Source organism: Arachis duranensis, chromosome 9, assembly GCF_000817695.3.
Source record: "Arachis duranensis cultivar V14167 chromosome 9, aradu.V14167.gnm2.J7QH, whole genome shotgun sequence".
NCBI classification, from domain to species: domain Eukaryota; kingdom Viridiplantae; phylum Streptophyta; class Magnoliopsida; order Fabales; family Fabaceae; genus Arachis; species Arachis duranensis.
In genome coordinates this window covers 13,637,343-13,661,278 of record NC_029780.3, presented here as the reverse complement: position 1 = coordinate 13,661,278, position 23,936 = coordinate 13,637,343, and the positions used below count along the sequence as shown (strand labels likewise).

At 32.7% G+C, this 23,936-nt stretch overlaps 2 protein-coding genes across 2 annotated transcripts; one reads left to right on the top strand and one right to left on the bottom strand.

Annotated features, from left to right (window-relative positions):
- Window positions 1-690: 690 nt before the first annotated feature.
- LOC107464861 (isoleucine--tRNA ligase, chloroplastic/mitochondrial) lies at window positions 691-13,060 on the bottom strand. Its single transcript, XM_016083814.3, has 22 exons — window positions 12,686-13,060; window positions 12,290-12,488; window positions 12,019-12,173; window positions 11,837-11,938; window positions 11,603-11,672; window positions 10,243-10,355; window positions 10,018-10,086; window positions 9,686-9,793; window positions 8,969-9,116; window positions 7,641-7,872; window positions 7,219-7,505; window positions 6,971-7,107; window positions 6,714-6,861; window positions 6,389-6,520; window positions 5,876-6,004; window positions 5,361-5,488; window positions 5,082-5,246; window positions 4,029-4,154; window positions 3,526-3,599; window positions 3,099-3,348; window positions 2,391-2,570; window positions 691-1,092 (listed from the first exon to the last, which is right to left on the bottom strand). The coding sequence occupies exons 1-22, from the start codon at window positions 12,842-12,844 to the stop codon at window positions 853-855; spliced, it is 3,351 nt and encodes a 1,116-aa protein (XP_015939300.1). The 5' UTR covers window positions 12,845-13,060; the 3' UTR covers window positions 691-852.
- Window positions 13,061-14,863: 1,803 nt separating this feature from the next.
- On the top strand, window positions 14,864-17,594 carry LOC107464887 (31 kDa ribonucleoprotein, chloroplastic). The gene is made up of 4 exons (XM_016083850.3): window positions 14,864-15,221; window positions 15,294-15,392; window positions 16,238-16,522; window positions 17,290-17,594. Exons 1-4 carry the CDS (start codon window positions 14,919-14,921, stop codon window positions 17,401-17,403), a joined length of 801 nt encoding a protein of 266 aa, XP_015939336.1. The 5' UTR covers window positions 14,864-14,918; the 3' UTR covers window positions 17,404-17,594.
- Window positions 17,595-23,936: the final 6,342 nt, after the last annotated feature.

Sequence of the window (23,936 nt, the reverse complement as noted above, 5' to 3'; positions counted from 1 at the left end):
CTACTTAAATAAACTTAGATGAAAAAATACTGATGTGTTGCAATTCTGTTATAATAAATTCTACTCCTAATGAGAATTTTTTAATTGGACTATGGAGCCCAACTTTACACCTTAGATTACATTTCACTTCACGACAACTTCGTCCTTAAGGTTGTGAATATATATATTCTAATTACAATTAATTAGAAAAAAACACATAATCCTAAAAATAATATTTACTGTTAAAATAAAAAAATATACACCTAAATAAGTTTCTAAAAAATTTTGCGTCAGACATTTTTGTCCCCAAAAAAATTTAATACATTGAACTGTTGATTATAAAAATAAAACATATATGCCCCTTCGTCACATTTTTTAGGACGTTTTCAGTGACCAAGTTGGTCAATAACTCAATTGCTAATTCACACTTTGATCTCAAGGTTAAGAAGAACCATGGCAGCATGCAAATCTACAAATTCATTATAGAGTTTAACTTTTATTTTTTTGTTTTTCACAATATCCTTTAGTCTGGCAGGCAGGTCAAGGACTAATTCAATGCAAATTAAAGCTTCATTTAATTGTTTGTCACTAGTCAATAAATTATTGCATGCACAGAACGAAATTTGAACTTCTAACACTTGTTTGAGAAATTTACTGAGCTTACTACTAGACCAACACAAATATTAACACATCATTGAAAGAACTTAATAATGGATTCGAACTAAATGATATGACAAATGATAATAATAGTAGAAACAAATCATGCAATTACATTCTATTAAAAATTAAATCCTCAAGGAAACTCAATTCAATATTTCAATTAGTAAACAAAATTGAAGTTGTTAATAAAAAAAGGTCGACTTCCATGAAATCTTAACTCACTGCAGCAACTTCAGGAGGCATCGGAACGGCAATAACAGAATAGCAGCGGCCGCAAAGTGTAGGGTGGTCTGAGATTGAACCAACCTGCTCTGAATAATTCCAGCATCTTTCACACTTTGAACCGGTAGCACGCGACACACCAATCCATACTTTAGTTCCCTGAATTAGGCATTCACCACTATACGGTATATTTTTTACATTTTCATCATCCAATGAAGGAATAATCTCAGCCTGTATATTGACAATCAAACATTTAAGAACGGTAAAAAATCACCGGGTAAATTTGGAAATGTAAATGGAGAAACATTGATTCTATACAATGCTAATGCAAATGCTAGAATAACATATGGATAAGAAATAGGTGTATCTTGCATAACCAGAGATTCGAGATCTCCTTTGGAACATGGAAGCCAAACTTGAGCAATTTCAGGTTTAAACTAGTCATGTTGATGGACAAGTAAAAATTAACGGATACAAAATAAATCAATGACCATTTTAAACTAAATAGTAAGCAGGCATGTGCAAGTTTAGACTTGCAGAATTTTAATATATCACTCAGATAATGGGAGATTAAGTTATAAGTAACTGTAATTTTCCACCTTTCTCTCTCCAAACACCATAAAGATGATCAATAAAGGTAGCAAAGCAAAATTATAGGCGAAACCATCAAGGTTGGTTTTGAAACCTTATGGAATTGGATTTGATTTGATTTGTAAATCAATTTCTTTGTTTGGAATAGATAAAAAAAAAGAATTTGATTTGATTTGTATATCATGAATTTACTTTATAACTAAAACTCAAATCCCCTCAATTTTTAAATGATTTTAATGGAATTGAAATGATTCAGTATTTTGAAAGTGTAAAAGTCAATTTTACCCTCAAATATTATTTAAAAAGAAGGGCTTTGAGAGGTAGCCCGTCGAGCCTGGCTAGCAAACCCCTAGCCTGTACCCAACTCAGGCTGACTGCTGGCAGATCGAACGCAGCAAACCGACAGCCCGGCTGATCCACAGCCGTCCCTGGCCGACCACTGGCCAACTCCCCGGCGAAATAGTGGTGGCACTTCAATCGTAGTGGCGATTTGTGTAATATAATTGGAGAGTAAAGGATAAAAATGTAAAAATATACCCTCAAATAAATTATCATTAATCCTATAATTAAAATATAAAAATTGATTTGTCATTTATTCCAAACACAATATTTGATTTCCAATTCAATTCAATTCCAAAAGTTTTCGTTCCAAGATTAGGCTGCCTGCATTACACCCTTTGGATGCAACCTTTCTCCAAACCCTACATAACAGCAAGATGCTTGTGTGGTGTGCACCGGGCTGCCCTAAGGGATTTGATTAAAAAGTGCCCTAATCTCATGTAGCATGGACTAGCTTTCTAATACTACCAAAATCTTAAGAAAAGCATCAAAATATCGTTGGTTGTCTGCAGCATCCTATAAAAATTGCATTTTCATTGGTCCTTAGTCAATTAGTCACTTAAAGTTACATGCCTTGTAGCTGTAGCCTGTAGACATACCTGAGATGTTATGAATAGGCGATGCAATGTATCAGCATCAGTTGTGGCTTCACAAAGTTCAGATAGTTGGGATGCCAGGCTGGCATCAGATGAATAAATGTAAACCTTCGCATCTAAACTAGCACCAATTAGTTTTCCGGTTCGAGCAACCTCCAATACTCTATTCACCTCCGTTCTTAGCTGGTAAAACAAGATTCCATTTACCAATAGATTCACCAACATAAAGATATATCTAATAAACAAATTAACTAACTCAAACATTCTATAAAGATTGAAGAAAAAAAAAATTTTGAGCTACTCTCTTCAATTTCTTTTCCATTTATTTTGCAAAACTGCAGTCAAAATCAGTAATAATTTTTTTTTTAAACATCAAAACAGGACATATGAGAGTCCTAAATACACCCGATGGTTATGTATTATTTCCTTCTTGCTAAATTGTGCTAGTCCATAGTTTATGTACTTCAGTATATGGAAAAAGTGAACAGAAGAATCATATCAGCAAGAAAAAAATTGAAAAGCAAATAGAATTTGATGCACTCACACTGTAAATACATATTGTTGAAATATGAGAAGAGATATTTGTGTGTTTGGACACTTTTTTAATGTGAGAAAGAATTTTATCCTATTGAAAAAAAAATTCATTGTTTTTTAAAACTCAATACTATGTATATATATATAGAGAGAGAGAGAGAGAGAGAGAGAGAGGACCTCAAGAATCTTTCCCCAAAATTCAATTTCTTCAACGGGGATGTCAAGCCATTTTTCATTCAAGGCAGGCCATTTTGCTTCAAATACATATTTGGCAACAGAACCATACTCAGTTGTGTACTGAAACGGAAGATTCTGCCACACATCCTCAGATAAATGGGGCAATATTGGTGCTATTAGTCGTACAATTGACAGGAGATGGGCTGCAAGAACTGTTTGGCAACTTCTTCTTGTATAACTTGTTGAACCACTGCAGATCATCACGAAACAAATTATTTTATAGGACAAAATGGAAACACAATAAAATGCAAAACAGGCAACATCTTTATGTTATTATCTTGTATTGTAAATTTGCGATACTTGCATATATGCACAATGGGAGATGAGGTGCATAAGAAACAAGTAAACATGAACAGAAGAAACTTACCCAACGTAAAGTCGATCTTTGGCAACATCAAAGTAAAAATTTGACAGGTCAACAATGACAAACCTCTGCAAAATCTGTAATGGGAGGAAGATATGTAACTTTTAGCAAATCAAACAAAGAAATGAGAAAAATACAGATAAATTACATGAATGGTTACATTACAAAAAACTATTTTTTTTCCCAGGGTATCCACCTCCAGACACAGTGACTAATCCCTTTCTTGCGGATCATCCACTTAAGGGAAAACAGCTGGCCATAAAATGCTTTCTTTGCCCAAGGTGGGATCAAACTCCCAGCCTCTTGGTTAATTGGATTAACCCTTATCAACCCAACAATCATTTTCATGTACAATCAGCACATTTGACACTTAAAATTATTAGAGTACATGATGGACCTGAATCTGTCATGCTCTCCCACACCAATATATGCTTTAGCATTAGCATAAACATATTTCACAGAGGCACGCATGCATAATGGTATCACCAGGATCTAAAATAAATCACCTGAAATATTTTGAAAAACTGGTAATTTTCATAATTCCCTTGAATGGTTTTCACAACATTTTCAAGCTGATAGAGTGCATGCTTATCTATCCTGGGAAGCTCATAGTATGAAACAGTATAATCTGCCTGTCAACAAAACAATTAATGTCAGAAGTATGAAGAAGCGAAAGATGTATACAGCTATCGGCATACATAAGTCTTCCAATTTAATATAATAAAACACATTTAGTTACTTGCACTGTGTTAGGAACCAGCGAGGTAATTGTAGCATTCTTATTGCTTTATATACTCTCAACTCTAGTATTCTACCTTTTGGTTAAAGTTTATAGAAGGGTAGATGAGAGTGGGCTAGGGATGAGTGGCACTAGGAAAAATATCCAAGCTGAACTAGCTGATGTGGAAAATCATGGTAGGAGAGAGAATGAAGAATGATTCTGTTGCAGTGGGGAAGGGCAGGGTTTTGGGAGAGACCAGGGTCTCTCAAACACCCTGAGCTATTTCTTTCATTTTGATCATAATATACACACATTTCAGAGAGGTCACTACCTCACTGATATTAACCTCGTAGTCTGTACATAAACTTTTCATTGTATATATAATCCCTTTAATTTCAGGGTTCATCCTTTACATAGGTTTTATAAATGTGTATAAGGAGAGGCAAGAGGTATCAATTCAGAAATTACAAAATTCATGAATTAGGAGAGCAGGGGCTCTCTCAGAATATCCCTAAACTACATCTATTTAGATTACAATTTCTTTTCTTAGTTTTCTTGCTATTCTTTAATCCAATCCTACCAAATATTATCAATTTTACTGGCATCGACTAGGGAATAGTTGGTTATGAATAAGACCGAAAGGAACCAGTTGACAAGTTAGCCATTCAAGAATTAAGATGTCATTCTTATACCCCATTATACATCCATCAGATGATAATACACACTTCTCTTATGTTTCTTGTTATTCTTTGATTCATCCATCATAATATTTTATTGTGGGCAGTAATTCCAGGCAAGTGAGAAACAATTTCACTTCAGCCACAGAATTTGAACTTACTTTCCAGTCATGAAGATTTGCCAGGAGGTATCTTAAGGAACCCCTCAGCTTCCTGTAAATCTCCGACATTTGACGAAGAATCTGAGAGCCAATCATCACATCACCGGTGTAATCCACACTAGAAACCCAGAGTCGGAGAACATCAGCACCATATGCAGGTGATTCCTGATAAAAAGGTAATATAAAAAAACAATTGAACCACAATTTTGATCAAGGGTAATGTAGAGTTTAATACAGTTCCAGAACTAAGATTCCACGGAACTAATCCACATAACTAACCTTTTGATTTTTACCTCCTTCAATCACACTACGTGGATCCACAACATTACCTAAAGACTTGCTCATCTTTAAGCCTTTCTCATCTAATACAAATCCATGTGTTATAACAGAAGAATATGGAGCCTTCCCTGTATCAGAAAAGAAATGACAGAATCAGTGCCTAAATGGTACAAACATACCAGATATTATGATTTATACATGCCTTTGTTACACAAGCATGCAACAATGTTTGTACATCCACATGCATATTTTATAATAAGAAGGAATATGCATTCTTGCAAACCAACAACTATGCTAGATTTATTGCACATTGTCTTATTATTTGAGCTCCTAGTTGATTTGTAGGCTTTATCAAAGCTTTATCACCTTTATAAGGACCCTCTATAAAAAACTAGATTCAAGTATAAGCAGTCACAAGGGTTTGACCAATGTCAATAAGCGAAATAATGTTTCTTCCGGTTGTATCAAACAGAGAAGTAGATTGTCATATCATAAAAGAAAAAGCAATATATTACCTGTTGTCGCTACACTTGTTAACAACGAACTCTGAAACCACCCTCGATGCTGGTCTGTTCCTTCAAGATACAAATCTGCAGGAAAACTAAGGCAGTCTCGTTTTCTCAAGACTGAAGCCCAGGATGAACCTGAAGTAAATTTAAGATTATAGTTAAATAATAATTAAAAAAAAAAAACAAGAGCCAAATTCAAAGGAAAGTAGATACTGACATAAATATGGACAACTAAATGCCAGCATAATTAACTTGGATAGCCATCATGGGCAAAGACTCTATTAGAAACAAAGGTGTATTACCCAATAAACATACCATTAAGGCCATGAATCTGATTAATATCTAAGTTTTAAAAAATATGTTTAGTAGTTATACATCACCACTGACAAACATTAGCAAGCCATTACTAACTTACTATAGTTACAGTACTTTGCCTACAGGAAAGTATTAGGAATGTGGAGGAACTTATAAAACAATGCACCAGTCATGGTTAAAAATTGTTTTACACCAAAATTGTACCTGAATCAAACCATACATCCATTGTGTCAGTTCCCTTCTCATATTCTGCTGCTCTGTCTCGGTATTTAGTTGGAAGAAGGTCCTCAACTGTCATGTACCACCATGCATCACTACCCTTTTGGGCAATAATGGCTGAAAATGAATTTTAGGATGCATTAGTTTCATAGGGCCAGCATGCATTATAAGAGTATATCAATTAAGCAACTTCGGAATATTTATTACTGCATGTAAAACATTAAGAAAATAACATCTATATATATCTTCTAATTTCAAGTAGAGAGTTGACAAAAAAGAAAACATGAATTTATCATTCTCTTGAACGCACATTTTACATGATTGATTGTTTCTTTATTCATGAGAGGTTCTCTAGATTGCAGATGATAAAAAACAGGAATCGGGACACCCCACGTCCTTTGTCGTGATATACACCAATCAGAGCGATTGGAGGTCATTGCTGAGATTCTGTTTTCCCCCTGAGAAAGACAGCAACAAATATGATAAGCAGCACATTTCCAGCTGAACAAATTTACAAATATCAAAGGAGCAGAGTTATATAGGAATATAAACTTAAAAAAAGAGTACCTGAGCTGGAACCCATTTTACATGGCCAATAGCACCCATAGCAGCATCACGAAATCCCTCTACTGATGCAAACCATTGCTCCGTTGCTCTAAATATTGTCGGTTTTTTGGTTCGCCAATCATATGGATACTTGTGTTCTAAATCAGAAAACATAGAAGAGACCAGATGATGATGATAAATGATAAGGTCTATAATAACTATTCTCAGCACATTAAGAGAGTTTGCGAAGAGTGACAGGAAGAACTTACCATATGATTCTTCTAGGATAAGTGACAGATTTTCGTCCAAATATTTCACAACAGCAGTGTTACCCTCACCAAGAACATCAAGCCCACTAAACTGTCCAGCTTCTTCAGTGAATATCCCATGCTCATCTACTGGTGAAACAATGGGTAGCCCATACTTCTGACCAGTTACATAATCCTCTTGACCATGTCCTGGAGCAGTATGGACTAATCCTGTTCCTGTTTCTGTTGTAATATAATCTCCCCCAACTACAACTGGACATTCCCTGTTATCTACCGGATGGATGTATCTGAAATCAATGTCAAATCATGCCCTTAGTGCAATTTTTTCCCCATTAACAATAAAGAGAATACATTAGAAAAACAAGTAGCAGGTGCAAAATAAAATCAAAGAAATCAACTGTTCATTTTCATATGCTAACAACCTGTAGTTTTCCAAGTCAGAACCCAAAACCCTTCTCTTGATAACAAGCTTCACACCCCATTTTGCCTCTAACCTTGACACAAGCTCTGAAGCTACAATGAGACATGGTATCTTCTCATCCTTTAAAATATTTCCAAACTTTTTCTTTCTATTTTCACCAGAAGATGAGGCACATTCATCTAACGACTCTACTTCAACAACAGCATATTCAAGCTTGGGATTTATTGCCACAGCTGAGCATGAAAAAATAAGTAGACATCAACATGAGACAGAGTGGTATATAGATTAAATTTAAATGAACATGACAATCAAAATTATGAGTACTTGCCCAGTAACTGTCAATTGAAAGGTTCCTACAAAAAATTACTAGAAAAGACCCAATAATAACAGTATCACCAACAAATTCAGATGATATTTCTAAAGAGAAGGCAGGAGAAACAGCCAACCGTTTTCCCTTAAGTCTAATTTTAGTGAAATCCCAAGTGAAAAGATAAAGAATTACTTTCATATCTTGGCTTGATGAAACTAAAAACGGATACAAACAAATATAGCAGCACTGCACAATCTGTTGTAGGACATTATGGGGTTATATTTAATCCATGATGCCATCTCCAATGAGAAAAAGCTAGGCTGCCACCGTTGTCGTTTTTGTTGTTGACTAAGCTGGACTATATTTATGCTCCTTTTTCAAATTCAAGACATTGCAGCTTAGAACTGAGAAATTAGCATAAATACAAATAGTACTGAGGGTGGGGCCATTATGAGTATAGAGCAGGGACACTTGGTTGAGTTGTTGTGTCCACGTGTCGGACACATTTACATACACAACAATCAATGATACCCATCTCGTCCGACAGGGCATATCTTCCATGTCCAGCTGTCTTAATAAAAAATAAAAGAAAACTTCTTTGGACATGCCTCAATTCACCCAACTACAACCACATGCAGGCGTATCCAACCTTATTCTTTAATTATATTCAGGAAATGAGTTAAGAAATAATATGTATTGTTGAATATTAATATAAAAAATCATCTAAAATGTTTTATATAATTAAAAGAGACAAAAAAAAGTATCGAAAGTGGTTTGTTTGTATTTTAAAGTCAATAAAATATCAAGATATCACTATAATTTATCTGAAAAAAAAATATTATGCTATACATATGCTATGTCCCTGTATCTAACAAAAATTTGAATTTAGTGTACCCAAATGTCCCATGTTGTGTCCTGTCCAGTGTACGTAATCACTATCCATGCTTCATATTTATGACTAGCGAAAGCAATAATAAATACATCCACAAGTTATGAGCGATGAGAAATGGAAAATCTACCTGCATTGGCAGGAATAGTCCAAGGAGTTGTTGTCCATACAGCAATGCATAAATTTGGAAATTCATGTAGCAGGTCATTTGACACAAGAGGAGCACTGACAACTCTGAAAACGGCGTATATACTTCTTGAAACATGCCCTTCGGGATACTAAAAAGAACCAAAAGAGGTGTTAACAAGAATACACTAGCCTCACCAAATCAGGTTCTAAAGAAAACTACAAACAATCAAACCCATGTAAACAGAAAGACAGAATTTGTGTGGAAACATGTTTAATTGACTACGGATTATGCAACTTCCACACACACTATACAACATCATTTTACTTTTACTTGCCTTTGGATTCTACAGAACACTAGTGATAGACATTAGACCAGAGGTTTTCAACATAATAATCATTCAAATGGTAAAAATACTCAAAAATAGTTCTCCCATGAAATATGTGATATCAAGTTAGTCCTTAAAGCCAGATTTCTTCTCTTCTTGTTATAAAATTTCTTCTTTCATCACCAAAAATAAAAAATCCTTCAAAGATTTTAGACATCAACTTGCTTCCTCGATATTTAAGTAAATCAATCGAGTCCTTTAATATATATTTAAATCAATATGATACTCTGATGGTTACTATATATATCTAGGACCAAATCAATGTAAAAATATTTCAAGGTGTACTTTAATGTTCAACATATCTTTTGACAACAGATTAACATTAAAATTACCTCCAACTCGGCCTCAGCAAGTGCTGTCTGCGAAGAGGGACTCCAGTGAACAGGTTTTCTGCCTCTATAGATATAACCTTTCAATACCATCTCACCAAATACTTCAATCTAGGAGAAGAAACATTCAAACAATATCACATGAAGTTGGGTGTACAGAAATATCAAAGCAATCTTAGCAGTCTAGTATGGTCTTGTTAGAATGTTTCGATATCCAAGCTCTAAATTTTCAGGTCAATAATACACCATAATAGCATCCAAATTCGAAAGTGTTGAATTCTAGAATTTCTTTTAAGCCATCTAAAATGGTAAAAGAGAAAGGCTGTACCAGCTACCTGGGCAGCTTCATATTCTGGATCTAGAGTAAGATAAGGATTGCTCCAGTCTGCCCATACTCCATAGCGCTGGAAACATTTAGTACCATGTTAAATGAGTAAACATTTTCTTAACAATTACAATTTAACATAAATTGAAAAATTTGCAACATGTCTATGATGCAGCAAGTTACAGCAAAATAATGCCATGGAAAAGACAAAGCAAGGTGCCAAAACAAAAGGTACCTTAAAAGATGACATCTGATTTTTAACAGTTTCTTTGGCAAATTTGGTTGCCTTTGCTCTCAATTTCAATGGTGTAAGATTATTTCTTGCCTCCTGATCCAGTGACTGCAAAACTGAAATAATTCAAAACGATCATTCTGCCAAAATATGTAATTGAATATATGGGTCAAAATGTATACCAATGTCAACTTATAATATACATAGGCAGATGAAATAAAAAGGAACAAACAAGAAGAAAATTTAGGTACATTCAAAATTCATTCTTTTATCCAATATCATTTCAACCCTACCTATTTATTTTGGAATAAATCAATCTATATTTGTTTTGGTAATATAAATATATCAGTCTATATAAAAAGCCAATAAAGAAATCATCAATTTTTACTATATTGAAGACGGTGAAAATAGTAAGCAGAGCAGTACACTTAATTTTACCTTTTAGATATAAATTATTATTTACCACCATTCAATGAAATAAGCTAAAGTTCAAATGCAGTTTACTTCTCAGTCCTTTTCTATTTCACCTAGTTTGTCAAGTTTATTAATGGATTTATTATACAGCTTAGCAAATGTTAAGGCTGTGTTAGAATCCAAAAGAATAACATCAGGCATCAAATCATTTTTCCACCCCTAAAAATCTAGTCAGTTCTCAACAGACAACTACTTAATAGTGGGATTATGTTGATATAAAATAAGGGAGGTCTATGATACATGAAAAGAGGTGTGTCATATCATCTCACTCCAAGTTGTCAATGTAATCTACTCATTTATTCTTTTATGGCTATTTTTCTATAACCCTGACTAGCTCACAAGCTCTGGTCATATCAATAATCATAGATAAGGGTTCCCCAATACAAAAGCAAAGCAAACAAAAAATTTATCTAAAATGCACAGCTTTCTAATTTTTCAACATGTTTGCGAGGGAAAGTACCCTATAAAGATCATGAGCTTTACACCAAATAGATGCTAGGCATCTAATCCTATCTCATAAAATATGCTTGTCAGAGGAAAGGCTAGGTTAAAAGACCTCCAATGGTCGTCCCAAAAGTTAAATTAGACCCATCACCTACTGTAAAGGAGAACAAGGGCTAGAATGAGTAGCATCGGAAACAGAATTAGATCCCACCAATTCCTGTCCATACAAATGGTCTTCTGATAACTTGATGCCATAGAGATTGAGATTCTAAGGGAAAAAATCATAGCCATTTTGTTGTCCATACCATATTACAATAAGAACTCTCTCTATACGTTGACAAGTGGTAAATAAGTTAAGAAAGTACTAGTGCATTACTTTTCTTGAACACAACCAAGAATTAGGACCAGCTATCATGGGGACAGTACTGAGAGAAATAACACTTGCCTTTTAATTCAATTGGTAGGCCATGACAATCCCAACCAGGAACGAAATGAACTTTATAGTTTTGAAGGAGCTGACCAGAAATAAAAGTACAAAAAAATCTTAGCAAAATATTTTATAGTGGCAAGTGCATAGCAATTTAGGATACAATACACATCATAAACAAGTATCAGGTGGATTTAAAATACACTTTATATACAATGTGACAAAAAAAATTGCAAGAAAGAGGAAAGATACCTTATAACGATTTATAATATCCTTCAAAATTTTATTTAAGGCATGGCCAATGTGCAGATCACCATTTGCATATGGCGGACCATCATGGAGAATGAAATTTCCCTGATCATTGTTTTATTCAAAGTATGTCAATAAGTTCATAAAATTGCTCGGTGAAAGCTAACCGAGTGTCGATAACTTACGCCAGTGTTTTTATCAGCAATGTTCTTTAATACTTGATTTTCGTCCCATATTTTCTGAAGTTCAGGCTCCCTTTGTGATGAATTTGCTCTCATGCCAAATGTTGTCTTGGGAAGATCAACTGTGTGCTTGTATTTACCATCTTCTTGTGTGACTCCTAATTATATGACAAGTATTGTAATTAACCTTGGATATATATGCTTATTCTCTTTAATTAACATGACATGCAACAATAATTTAAAAATTATGTTGTGAGATAAACAAATTCAGTACCTTCTGCAGCCTTTTTAGCTGCCATAACTGGGCCTCTTGATCTTCGTTTTGAGGAACAGAATTCCTCCCCTGAATGAGTACAGTAATTTGAAATGTTTGTGTTGATCGACACTGCTTTAGCTAATGAGACTCGTGAGGAATGAGACAAGCTATTAGAATTAGTTCTCCTGGAGGATGAACAAGTAGTTCGTGAAAGCACCTGGATACATTTTAAAGCATATCAATAACCGCTCACAATTCATGATCGAACAGCAGAGTCAATAGACACAGGTTTGCCAAATTAAAACATGAAATTAAGCATCGCAAGAGCCTTAATGTTTGAGGAAACGCTGAAGTGCGAAGGCACGAGAATGAGTGAAAGAGTGAATGAAAAGGAACTGCAAGAAAAAGCGAAACCTTAGAGAAGTCATGAAGGAAGCATGGTAGTGGCGGTTGTGTTGCTATGATACAGCGGTTATGCATGAAGGGTATTGAAGGCTTGGTGGTTCGCCAGTGGGTAATGGTGGAAGGTGAAAATGGTGACGTGGCTCGCGGCAGAAGGACGCCCTTCGTCATGGAGAAGGCCGGTGCCGCAGGGCTGTGACTTGTGAGTGACCGCTGTGCATTCACAGCTCGGAGACTGGGCAAATGGAGCCTGCAGGCAGAAAGAGAGGTGGACGGCCGCAACAAGGGAGTGAGAATGAGAGGATGAGGTGTAGACACTAGACAGTATAGTGGTGGGGGCTAAGGATTTTTCCTTTTTACGTTATTTACTTATTTTTGTGTCAAAGGTTTGAGGCAGAGAACAAAATTAAAAAAGAAAAAATGCAAGGGATAATATTACAGATGCTGCCCAATTTGGTCTGCCAAGAGGCTAGTTCATTCCTTTATGCCAATTTGGTCTGCCAAATTTTAATTTGTGGTAAATTAGTTCTTGACATACTGAATTAAAAATTACAGTAAAAAAATATTTTGATAAAGAATTACTCACAGCAATGGATGATAAATTGAATGATGAGCCATCAATGGGTGTCACTTCGGAATCAGGTGAGAGTGGTATATTTTGACTCTGACGACCAAGAAAATTTGAGAATACAATACAAATATTAGGATTGAAGAAAAAACCTCTAAGGACAAGTATTTATAATTTTTTTAATAATTAAATAACTAAAGTATAATTTTTTATTATTAATTTTGTAAGTAGGATAAAAAATAAATATGAAAAAGCAATAAAAAGTTAGAGATCACACTTTATACCTATGATGCACGAACGCTGACATGTACACGGGATATGATACGACACAGAACACGCCGACATGCGAATTTTAAAATGTTATAAGACGCGAGGAGACGCATACATATAAAATATAACATATTTTTTAGATAAATCGTAATGATATTTTGATATTAATTATTTTTAATATCTTATTTTAATTATATCAAATATTAAAAATATTTTTTATTTTAATAAATAATAATATATACTATATTAAAATTTATTTTAAGAATATATATTAAAAATAAGACTAGACACACTGATACATTATGATATTTAAGTATGTTTAAAAATATTTATTTTTTATTAAAACACAATTAGACACAATAGACATGTATCTTGAACAAATATCAATGAGTATGTTACCCAAAATATATCCCTAACACAGACACAACTCAACAATTGGATGAATATTCTTAGGCCCAACTTAAAGATGGGACCGTAACATCATCAATATTAAAGTATGATTTAGAAAAAAATATATATTATCACTATTTTAGTATAAAATATATCCATCTATATTAAAAATATAATTTTTTTGTCCATAATATTTTTAATTTAATAAATTAAAAATTAATTTATTATATATCTTAATTTCATTTAAAAATTTATGATTAAACAATAAATTGATACCTATACAAATTATAATTTAAACTATCTATATTTATTTAAACAAATGAATATATTTTGACTACTCAATCAATTTAAATTTATTAAAAATACTATTTTAAAAGTGTCCAAAAAAAATTAGATTTCATTGAAAAGATACAAAAATAATTTTTTTTATTTTTAACTTACAAAAATTATAATATTAATATTTGATACAGTGTAACTTTTTGAAAAAATTATTTAAATTGTTTGTAAAATAAANAACCAATCTTTAGTAATTAATAATGAAATTAAATTAAATTATAAAATTTCAGATTTTGTTTTTGATATTGGAGTAGCAACGATATTTTTTTAAAATGTGGGTTGATGAGGTGTTATTTTTAAATGTGAAACTGTTTAATTAGATAAACAAAAATCGAACTGTCTGATTTGTGAGAAGTACAGAAATCGGATCGAGGGATTTCTGAAATCAAACCGAGAGATTTCTGAGAAGTACAAATCGAACCGAGGAATTTCTATTAAAAAAATTAAAAAATTTGAAATATAGAAGTCGGACCCTCCAATTTTGCATCTTCCACACTTTTAAAAAACATTAAAAATTACAATATTAAAGTAATATCACTACTTTTACTTCCATAAAAAAAAAAAAAAAAAAACCCATAAAAACAAACAAATAAAATAAGATAAAATAAAATCCACGCTGCCCTGCCCTGCCGTGTTCTGTTATCCAAAGGAATTCAACCCTGCTGCGAGAAAGGAGTGAAAATGGCGGCTTTAGAATCAAGTTTGAGAGTGTTAGCAGGAGTTCATCCTTCTTGGTGTTCCAACAACAGAAAAGCACCCCAAACCATATCCATAAGGCTCCTCCGCACACGTGTCTGCACCTCTGTTGCTTCTTCCACTCCCACTTCCACTGCCACTACCCCTACCCCTTTGGATTTCCAACATGAACTTCTCCAGCACACCACAAACCTCAAGAAGCTTTACGCCTCTAACTTGCCCTGGTCACTCTCCCCCGCCGACGTCAAGGCTCTCTTTTCTCAATGCGGAACGGTTACCGATGTTGAGGTTCACTTCTTTTAACTTCATATGCTTTCAATTTCTCATTCTCTCTTTATTTTAATTGCTTTTGTTATGTAGATGATAAAGAACAAGGATGGTGGATTGACTGGCTTCGCCTTCATTACCATGTCTTCTGCCCAAGAGGCTCAGGCTGCTATTCATAAATTCCACTCTCTTGTAAGTTGCTTTGATTGTAGAGATTATCTTCTGTAAATGCTGCCTCCGAAATTTTGTATCTGTATTATCAGTGTCGTAGTGTTATGCGAAGTTCCCAATTAGGGTTTTAGATTTCACCCATGGATCCTATAACCATATCAAATTTGAAAAGCCTTGGACTCACATATCCTTGCTTTGGCAAAGTCCTTTGAACATGCTACAGGTATGTTTAGGGTAGGTTTGGTTTGCTTTTCTGTTTTCAGAGTTTTTGGAAGAAAAGAAAAACCTGAAAACATAAAATATTGAAAATGAAAACAGAAAATGAAGTCGTGAACCAAGCTTATCATAGTTTGTTGCCTTATTTTCTATTTTCATTTTCATAGTTTTGTATTTTCAGGATTTTTATGAATAAAAAAGAAGTGTGTTATGTAAAATTGAAAACAGAAAATTGAAACGCAATCCAAAATAAATTCTAAAATGTTATCGGGTAATGCTTTTGCATATACAAATACATGTCTGAGGTTAATGATAGATAAATACAACATAGTGAAAACAAGTCTTATTCATCTAGAGGAATTTGGTTACATGTATCATATGATCTATTTGAACTCTATCAAAAGCCATATTACAAATATCCATTTAGGTTAAGTTATTTGTTAATGATTTTACAAAATCCAGGTTTCCAATAATAATAGGAAAAATTTTTTAATTCAGGTATTTGTTGGTGGTTTCTCCTAATAGTTTTTCTTCAGTTTCCTCTTGTTTTAATTGTATATGCTTCAGTTTGATCCAATCAAATAACTAGAGCATCTAGTCTTCTTTTCCCATGGCCGATGACTCTTCTAGACTCAAATTATTCTATGCAGCAAATATCAGGCCGGACAATTAAAGTAGAGCTTGCAAAGAGATTTAAGAAACCCCGTCCTCCAGGTCCTCCTGCCGGAGAGACGCGTCATAAAATTTATGCATCCAATCTTGCTTGGAAAGTAAGATCTGGCCATCTCAGAGAATTCGTCACTGAGAATTTTAGAGAACCAGTTTCAGCCAGAGTTGTGTTCGATAGTTCTTCTGGAAGATGTGCTGGTTATGGATTTGTTTCTTTTGTTACAAAGGAGGAAGCAGAGGATGCCATTTCTTCTTTGGATGGGAAGGTGATTATAGACTTATAGTTGTGTTTAATATATTAATCTTTGATATGCATTATATCGATTTATGGGGGGGAAAAACTGTAGAAAATATCTTAAATCTGAAATTGTTTGACACACACCCCTCTACATGGGACACATGGGATGGGGTGTGTGCAACGTCCAACAATTTCCATGAATTTATCTTTACCGGTGTATTTTTCCTGTTGCCAACTTTCTGTCAATACACCTCTTAAAGGGCTTTGTGGTGAAACACCTAAGTCTGAGCATCAAGTAGAATTTGGAATGTGTACATTGTTACATTGTGCCACCAAGGGATCTACTCCTATGAAAAAAGCTAGAATACAATGATTATTGGATTCGATTTTAGATAACAGTCACAGAGGGACATGTTGGAGTCCTATGGTGTCTTTGGTTATGTACGTAGAACTACTAACTGGAAGAAGAATGATGAAACCGAACAAAGTGAATGAGATTGTAATATCTCTCTTGATGTTGGAGATTGAATTAAACAGGATATGTATGATGAATTGGCTAATAAATACTAAACTGTTATGATTGAATACTACCTAACTAATGTCTCTTGCTTGTTTAAGTTCTTTCTTCTCAATTAAGCTTTTAATATTTTGGTCCATGGAACTTAAGAGTTTCTGTGTTCCTTGTTCCTTTATCTTTTAAGCTTTTTGTTTGGCTTATGTTGCTAACTTCATCATTACAATTGTATACAATTTCTGTTGAAGGAAAATTAGTTCATGCTTCAGTGTTTGATGCAGGAATTAATGGGGCGAGCGGTTCGCCTAAAATTTAGCCGAAAGACCATTGAAGAAGCTGATACTGATAGTGGCAAAGAAGAGCAGGGTTATCATGATCAATTGGAAGCACCATAAGTGCAATCATTATTCACTTGGTGATCTTTTGCAATGGAATACAATTTCTATTCTTGGTGAATTAGAAGCAAAGTATTCCATGGACGCTTAATTATGCTGCATCCAAACCATTTACGATATCAATAAGATATGCTTAGTTGTAAAGTTTCATAATTCTTCTAGCCACGAACTGTAAAGCAAGTAATATTGTTACCTTGGTCGGTTGCATTTAATTCTACTTCTTTAGATAGAAATACAGATATGGAAAGATGACAACGATAAATATTTTGTCTCCAATTTTTAGTACATAACATGCAATTTTTTTCTAAATCTATGTTTCTACAACCAAAGGAGTGCAAATAGAGCTTTAATGATAATATTCTGATAAGTGGCTTTACAAAATCGTAAGCGCAGAACAAATAGCACTGCACTCTCCACTAGGGCAAACTACTATGTCTGTTTGAAATATTGCATTTTCTAGTCTTCAAATTTGATATCGCTATATGATTTTTACAAATTATCTTGCATCGTTACAGAAATTTTTCACAAAGTAACATTATTGTTTAGGAATAACATATTATAGAGGAGTGACATTATTGTTTTAGGTATTAATCGCTTGTTTACCTTTATAACCAAATTTAACTCATATATACAATGAAATATTATAAACAACATAATTAAATTTGATTCACATTTGTAATAACAATAACAAAGTTTTATCCTCTACATGAGATTGCCTACATGAAATATGCATTTTCATTCTACCTTATTATATATCATATTTAGTGAAATTATTTACACGTACATTTTCTTTGACTACTTTTTGTATAGGCTTTTTGGGATTTTCTATATTTATTTTTCTTTCATTTAATCTATCCTTTAAATTGGATACTCTGCTAATTTTTTCTCTATATTCTCTCTATATGTCTAAGCTACTTAAGACGAAATTCTATCATTTTTTCAATAATAGACGCTATTCTAACTTTTTCTCTTATATTCTCGTCTTTTATTTTGTCCATATGTATTTGACTCCTTATTTGTCTAAGCATCATCATCTCTTATGTTTATGTCTATTTTTTGCCCTCCAACATTTCACACCACATAACATAATTGGTTTAATGGCAATGTAATAAAATTTTATTCTTAAATTTTAAAAGTACTTATTTGTCACATATAAACTTAATGCACTTTGCCAACTTTAACCAATTTACTTAAATTTTATGTTTTACTTCCTCTTCGATTTTTTTTATCTTGTATAATACATCTAGTACATCTAGTATACTTAAAATCTGGAGGTCCTCTCTCTTCCACTGAAGGTGGGCCATTTATATATTAAAAAATAAATCGATCCATAAAAAATTTTTAGTGAGCCACTTTGTTTTTTAATAAATTTTAATTATTAAATTAATTTTTTATTTTTTATTTTGTTAGACAAATTAATCCTTACATCAAATTATTCATTTATATAGAGTAATTGATTTGACAATTTTAAAATTGTTAAAAACCATTATGTTTTTATTAAATAACAACAGAAATTAATTTATCTAATTTTTTATCAAAATTTACGTAAAGATATATTTGATTAAGAAAATCAAAGTTAAAAACAAGTTTGGTAATAAAAATTTATTAAAAATTAAATTGTCTAACTATAAATTTCACAGAAATTGATTTGGGATATTATTCTTGAAGTTGCATGCAGTAAAGAGGGGGAAGATAAACAAAACAAGAGAAAAGGACAAATAGGTCCTTGACCTTTTGTCCCGCAGACATTTTTGTCTCTGAACATTTGAAAATATTTTTAAATCTCCGACCTTCACAAATTTTGGGCGGATGAGTCCCTCCGTCCATAAACCACCGTCAGACCCAACGGAAAAGGCTGATGTGGCTCCTCCCTCTGCTTACCTGGCATCACAGCTTCCCACGTGGCACATTAGTGCGATAGAGCTTTTGAAAAATGGACACATAAGTTCCTGTTGCTCAAAATGGCGTCGTTTTGTGTAAGTTCCTGTTGCTCAAAATGGCGTCGTTTTGTGTGCTACGCTAATCCTGAAATTCATTTTAGACCTTCTTCAATGACACTGAACCTTGTTCTTCTGATGGCAATGGTGACCACCAACATCCTCTCACTCTATCACCTCTCTTCAACTCTCCAATCGCCAAAATCACTCCGTCTCCCACCGCCGTTGCTTCTCCCGAACCGCGCCGCACAAACCCTCATCCCCTCTCCCTCAAGCCCTTTCCCTTCTTCACTCCCCGATTTCTCTGTAATTTGGGACCATTACCCTTGCAAATTCTTCGATTGCTTCCACTGCCAAAACCCTAACCTAGGCTTCAACCCTTCCTCCGATTCGTCCAAGTTCACAACCTACTGGTGTTCGACGGAATGGTGGACCTTGTGCGGTGCGGGCGTGCCGTGAACCGATGGATTCCGGTGACGATGATGGAGTTCTTGCTGTTTGATGTGGATAGGGTTTTGAGAGGTGGAGGGTACTTATGGATTGACAGATTCTTTAGCAAAGGGGTAGACCTTGAAAAGCTGTATGCGCCATTGATTGGAAAATCAGGTTACAAGAATGCACAACGGCAACCTCCACAACGCACTCCTTCGCCAAAAATTCCCTGAGCTCATGCGATGGCAGACGAGATTCTCCGTTGCACTGGACGTCGCGAGAGGGTTACAGTTTCTTCACTCCTACGAACCTCCGGTGATTCACGGCGATATCAAGCCCAGTAATGTTCTCTTGGACCAGTCCTTTGCGGCCAAGATAGGAGACTTTGGACTTACGAGGTTCAAGGCGGAGAACAGGTTGGAAGCTGAGGCTTTAAGCTACGAGAGTGACGGTGCCTCTGTTTTTGAGGAGCACTCTCCGGAAGGACCAATTCCATCGCCTGATGCAGTTGTGACGAAAAATGAGAAGGGTGTGGGGGGCAATTTGGTAAATGAAGAAAATGAAAGTTCATCGGGTGTTGTGTTGAAGGATTATGTGATGGATTGGATTGGGAATGACGTTGGAATGCAGAGACCCAAACTGAGTTGACTGCTTCTGCTTCTGCTGCTTCTTCCAATGCAAAGGATGAGAACAACAACAAGAAGAAGCACAAGAGTAATAACAGTAGTAGTAGGAGGAAATTGGAATGGTGGGAATCTATGGATAAGGACGGTGATGTTTTGAAGAAGCAGAGAAGAAGGCCTGTGAGGGAATGGTGGAAGGAATATTCTCAAGAGCTTGCTTAATTAATATATGCTATTTTGAGATAGAGGGATTTTTTTGTCCATTTTTCAAAACCGACCTTTCACTAATGTGCCACATGGGCAGCTTAATATAATGCCAGGTAAGCAGAATGGAGTCACGTCAGATTTTTTCGTTGAGTCTGACAGAGGTATTTGCACGAAGGGACTAATCCATTTAACTTTTAAAGAGGTGAGGGACTTAAAAGTATTTTTCAATGGTCAGAAACAAAAATGTCTCCAGAGCAAAAAGTTAGAGACTTATTTGTCATTTTCTCAAATGATCGACAATAAAGTTCATATTTGTGGACCACAAGATGACTAGACTCATAGGTTGAAGCCCCGTTCCTTTGTATTTTGAAGTCCAAAAATATGAATACAAAAATTAGTTATTATATATTTGTATAATGTATATATATTATTTTATACATTTTTAATAAAATAACTAATTACTAAAATAATTGAATCTTTTACAATTTTTTAAAAAGACTTATCAAATTACTTTTTGTCAGTATAATTAAATTTTATTTATGAACACTAAATATATGTGTGTCTCACTATTATCATATATATTCATGAAATATATGTGTCTTGTACTGAGTTAAATTTTAAAATAATCTCTAAAATTGGTATTGTGCATTAAAATTATTTTTAAGATTTTAATTGTATTAATAATATTTATGAAATAGATAAAAGTATACTATATTAATTTTTGACTTATCTATCTATTCTATTATATAAAAATCGGATGTCTGCACTTAATGATGGAGCTAACGTGACATGCTCCAGAATTATACATTACATATGAATTAATAATAATTTGTAAATCACTTTATGTTATATATGTATTAACAAAATATTATATATGTCTTAATGTATTAATTAAATATTATATACGTACAGAAAAATAAATACAAAGATGATTTATATAATATTAATAATATTATATTAGCACGATGATTTTTTTTGTTTTGATATCATATAGTATTGATCATGATAATATTATTATATAGTATTATATAAACTTTCTAATATTAGTATAGAAAATTGAAAAATTATTCTTTATGGCAATCATTCTTAGTGGAATAGTGTGTCCCTTATATAGTATTGATAATTGTTGCTTAATTTAAAGTAATTGTATGTTGGTATCTTAAATTTATTTTTTAATAATGACCTAAATAGATAAATCTAATTGAATTGAATGATTATATAAAATATTTTATATTATTAATATACTAAAATTAAATTCATTTTTTGGTACAGGATTTTATAGGTAAATTTTATACAAAATTAAGTTATTTTTTATTTTTTTATTTGTTTTATCTGTGTTACTTTATTTAATTTTAAGTAGCGTCATATTTACAATTACCGCCAGTATGATATTTTATAAAATATGAAAATCAATTTTCTTATAATTTAAATATCATTGTTTGAGTTAATTTTAATTTAACTTTTTTAAATTAATGTTATCTTTTATTTAGATCTTAATTAATTTAAAATACAAAAATACTAATATATTTACTGTTTCTTTAAATAATAATAACTTTAATTTATTTATTGTCTTTTTTTTCTATTATATTTTGTTTAGCAAAGATAATATATGGATTAGAATGGAGTTAAAAAATACTTTATATGATGCATATTTGGCACTGATAAATTCATATAAAATAGATGAGAAGAAAACAGAAAGCTAAAAAATGCTGAGTTGAATGGTGTAAACAGATTCATTGAAACCAAGTGTCTGTGGGTTCTTATGTCTCGTCTCATTTTTCGAAGTTCAAACACATTTTAAATGTATGAATTTTAATTATATTTGTTTTGTCTCTCTTCAATAAATACTACAATCTTTTCCTATTTTTGCTATAGACTTGTCTTTTATTTAAAAAAACATACACAAAAATGTAAAAAGAAAAATCAAAGAAATTAAAACTGTTATTATATTTTAAAAAATTAAATGCTCTTTCAATTAAATATCTATGTAATTCTTATCTAAATATATAAATTGTATTTTAATATATTGAGTGGTAAATATAAAAAAATATATAATAGATAAGTTAAAATAACGAATAATGAGATATCTATCTATTCTATTTATTCTATTATATAAAAATCAAATTTTTGCACTTAATGATAAAGTTGACGTGACATATTTCTTAGAATGTTTCCTGATTTATTTCTTTTTAACTCATTAAATACAATTCATTACGGTGGATTAATTATATCAACTAATTGAGATATTTAAGTATCACACAATTTAATATTATGTATATCAATTAATTGAATATAATTATTAAAGTATAATTAGGATCAATTAGATCAAGTAGCATTATTTAACATATCTAAATATTTATTATAGGATATTACGTTTTTATTATTTCGATTCTCTTAGCACCTATAAATACCCTTCTATATTGTATCATTTTACACAACTTGAATACACACAAATCTTTTCTCTACTGCTCTCTCTTACCCTTTCTAATAATAATAAGTACATTTTAATTTAGTTAGAAGTTCATTATTTTATAGTCTTCTATAAAATAATCTTTTTATCACTTTGGATATTTTAACTTTTTTCTTTCTTTTTCTCTTTACATGTAATTTTGTTGTGCATTAACTTTGTTTATTTAATGATGAAATATACTCAAGTTAATTATATCATATAATAGTTTGTTTTCTCCTATGTATTTTGATTTGTATAGTTACTATTGATCTTACTATTTTCGATCTTGCTGTTTTTGTTTCTTGAATTGTTCTTTATTTTTTTTATGACTTGATAATTTAAAGAAAAGCAAAGAACAGAAAAAAAGATGGCCAAAGACAAATGTTAGAAGCCTAAAGCAGCAACATCATTCCTCAGCATTATTATTATTAATATGAACTTTATTTTTTCTTTTCTAACATTCTTTAATACAAGCTTCGTTTCTTTTTATTAATTATTATTAATACTTTTATTCTTTTCTTCTCTAATTATAAATCTCCTTATAATAATTTTTTGATCGGATATTTTTTGGTCTAATAAATTTTTTTCTCTATTTTTTGTCAAAAATAATTTATATTAGAAAAAAAGATAAAGTAAATTTTAAGATTCAAACACTACAAGAAAAACACCTATTCAGGTACACTTGAAAAGTGTAGCCAAAAGTGAAAAAAAAATGATGCCTTAGGTTACGGCTACGCTTTTTGGGCTACGGCTACGCTTTTTGGGCTACGGCTACGCTTTTTGGAGTGATTCCTATTTGGCCACTGCCTATTCTCAAAGGCTACGCTTTTCTGCACCAAAGACTACGCTTTTGCCCTTTGAGAATAGGCTACACTTTTCAAGTGA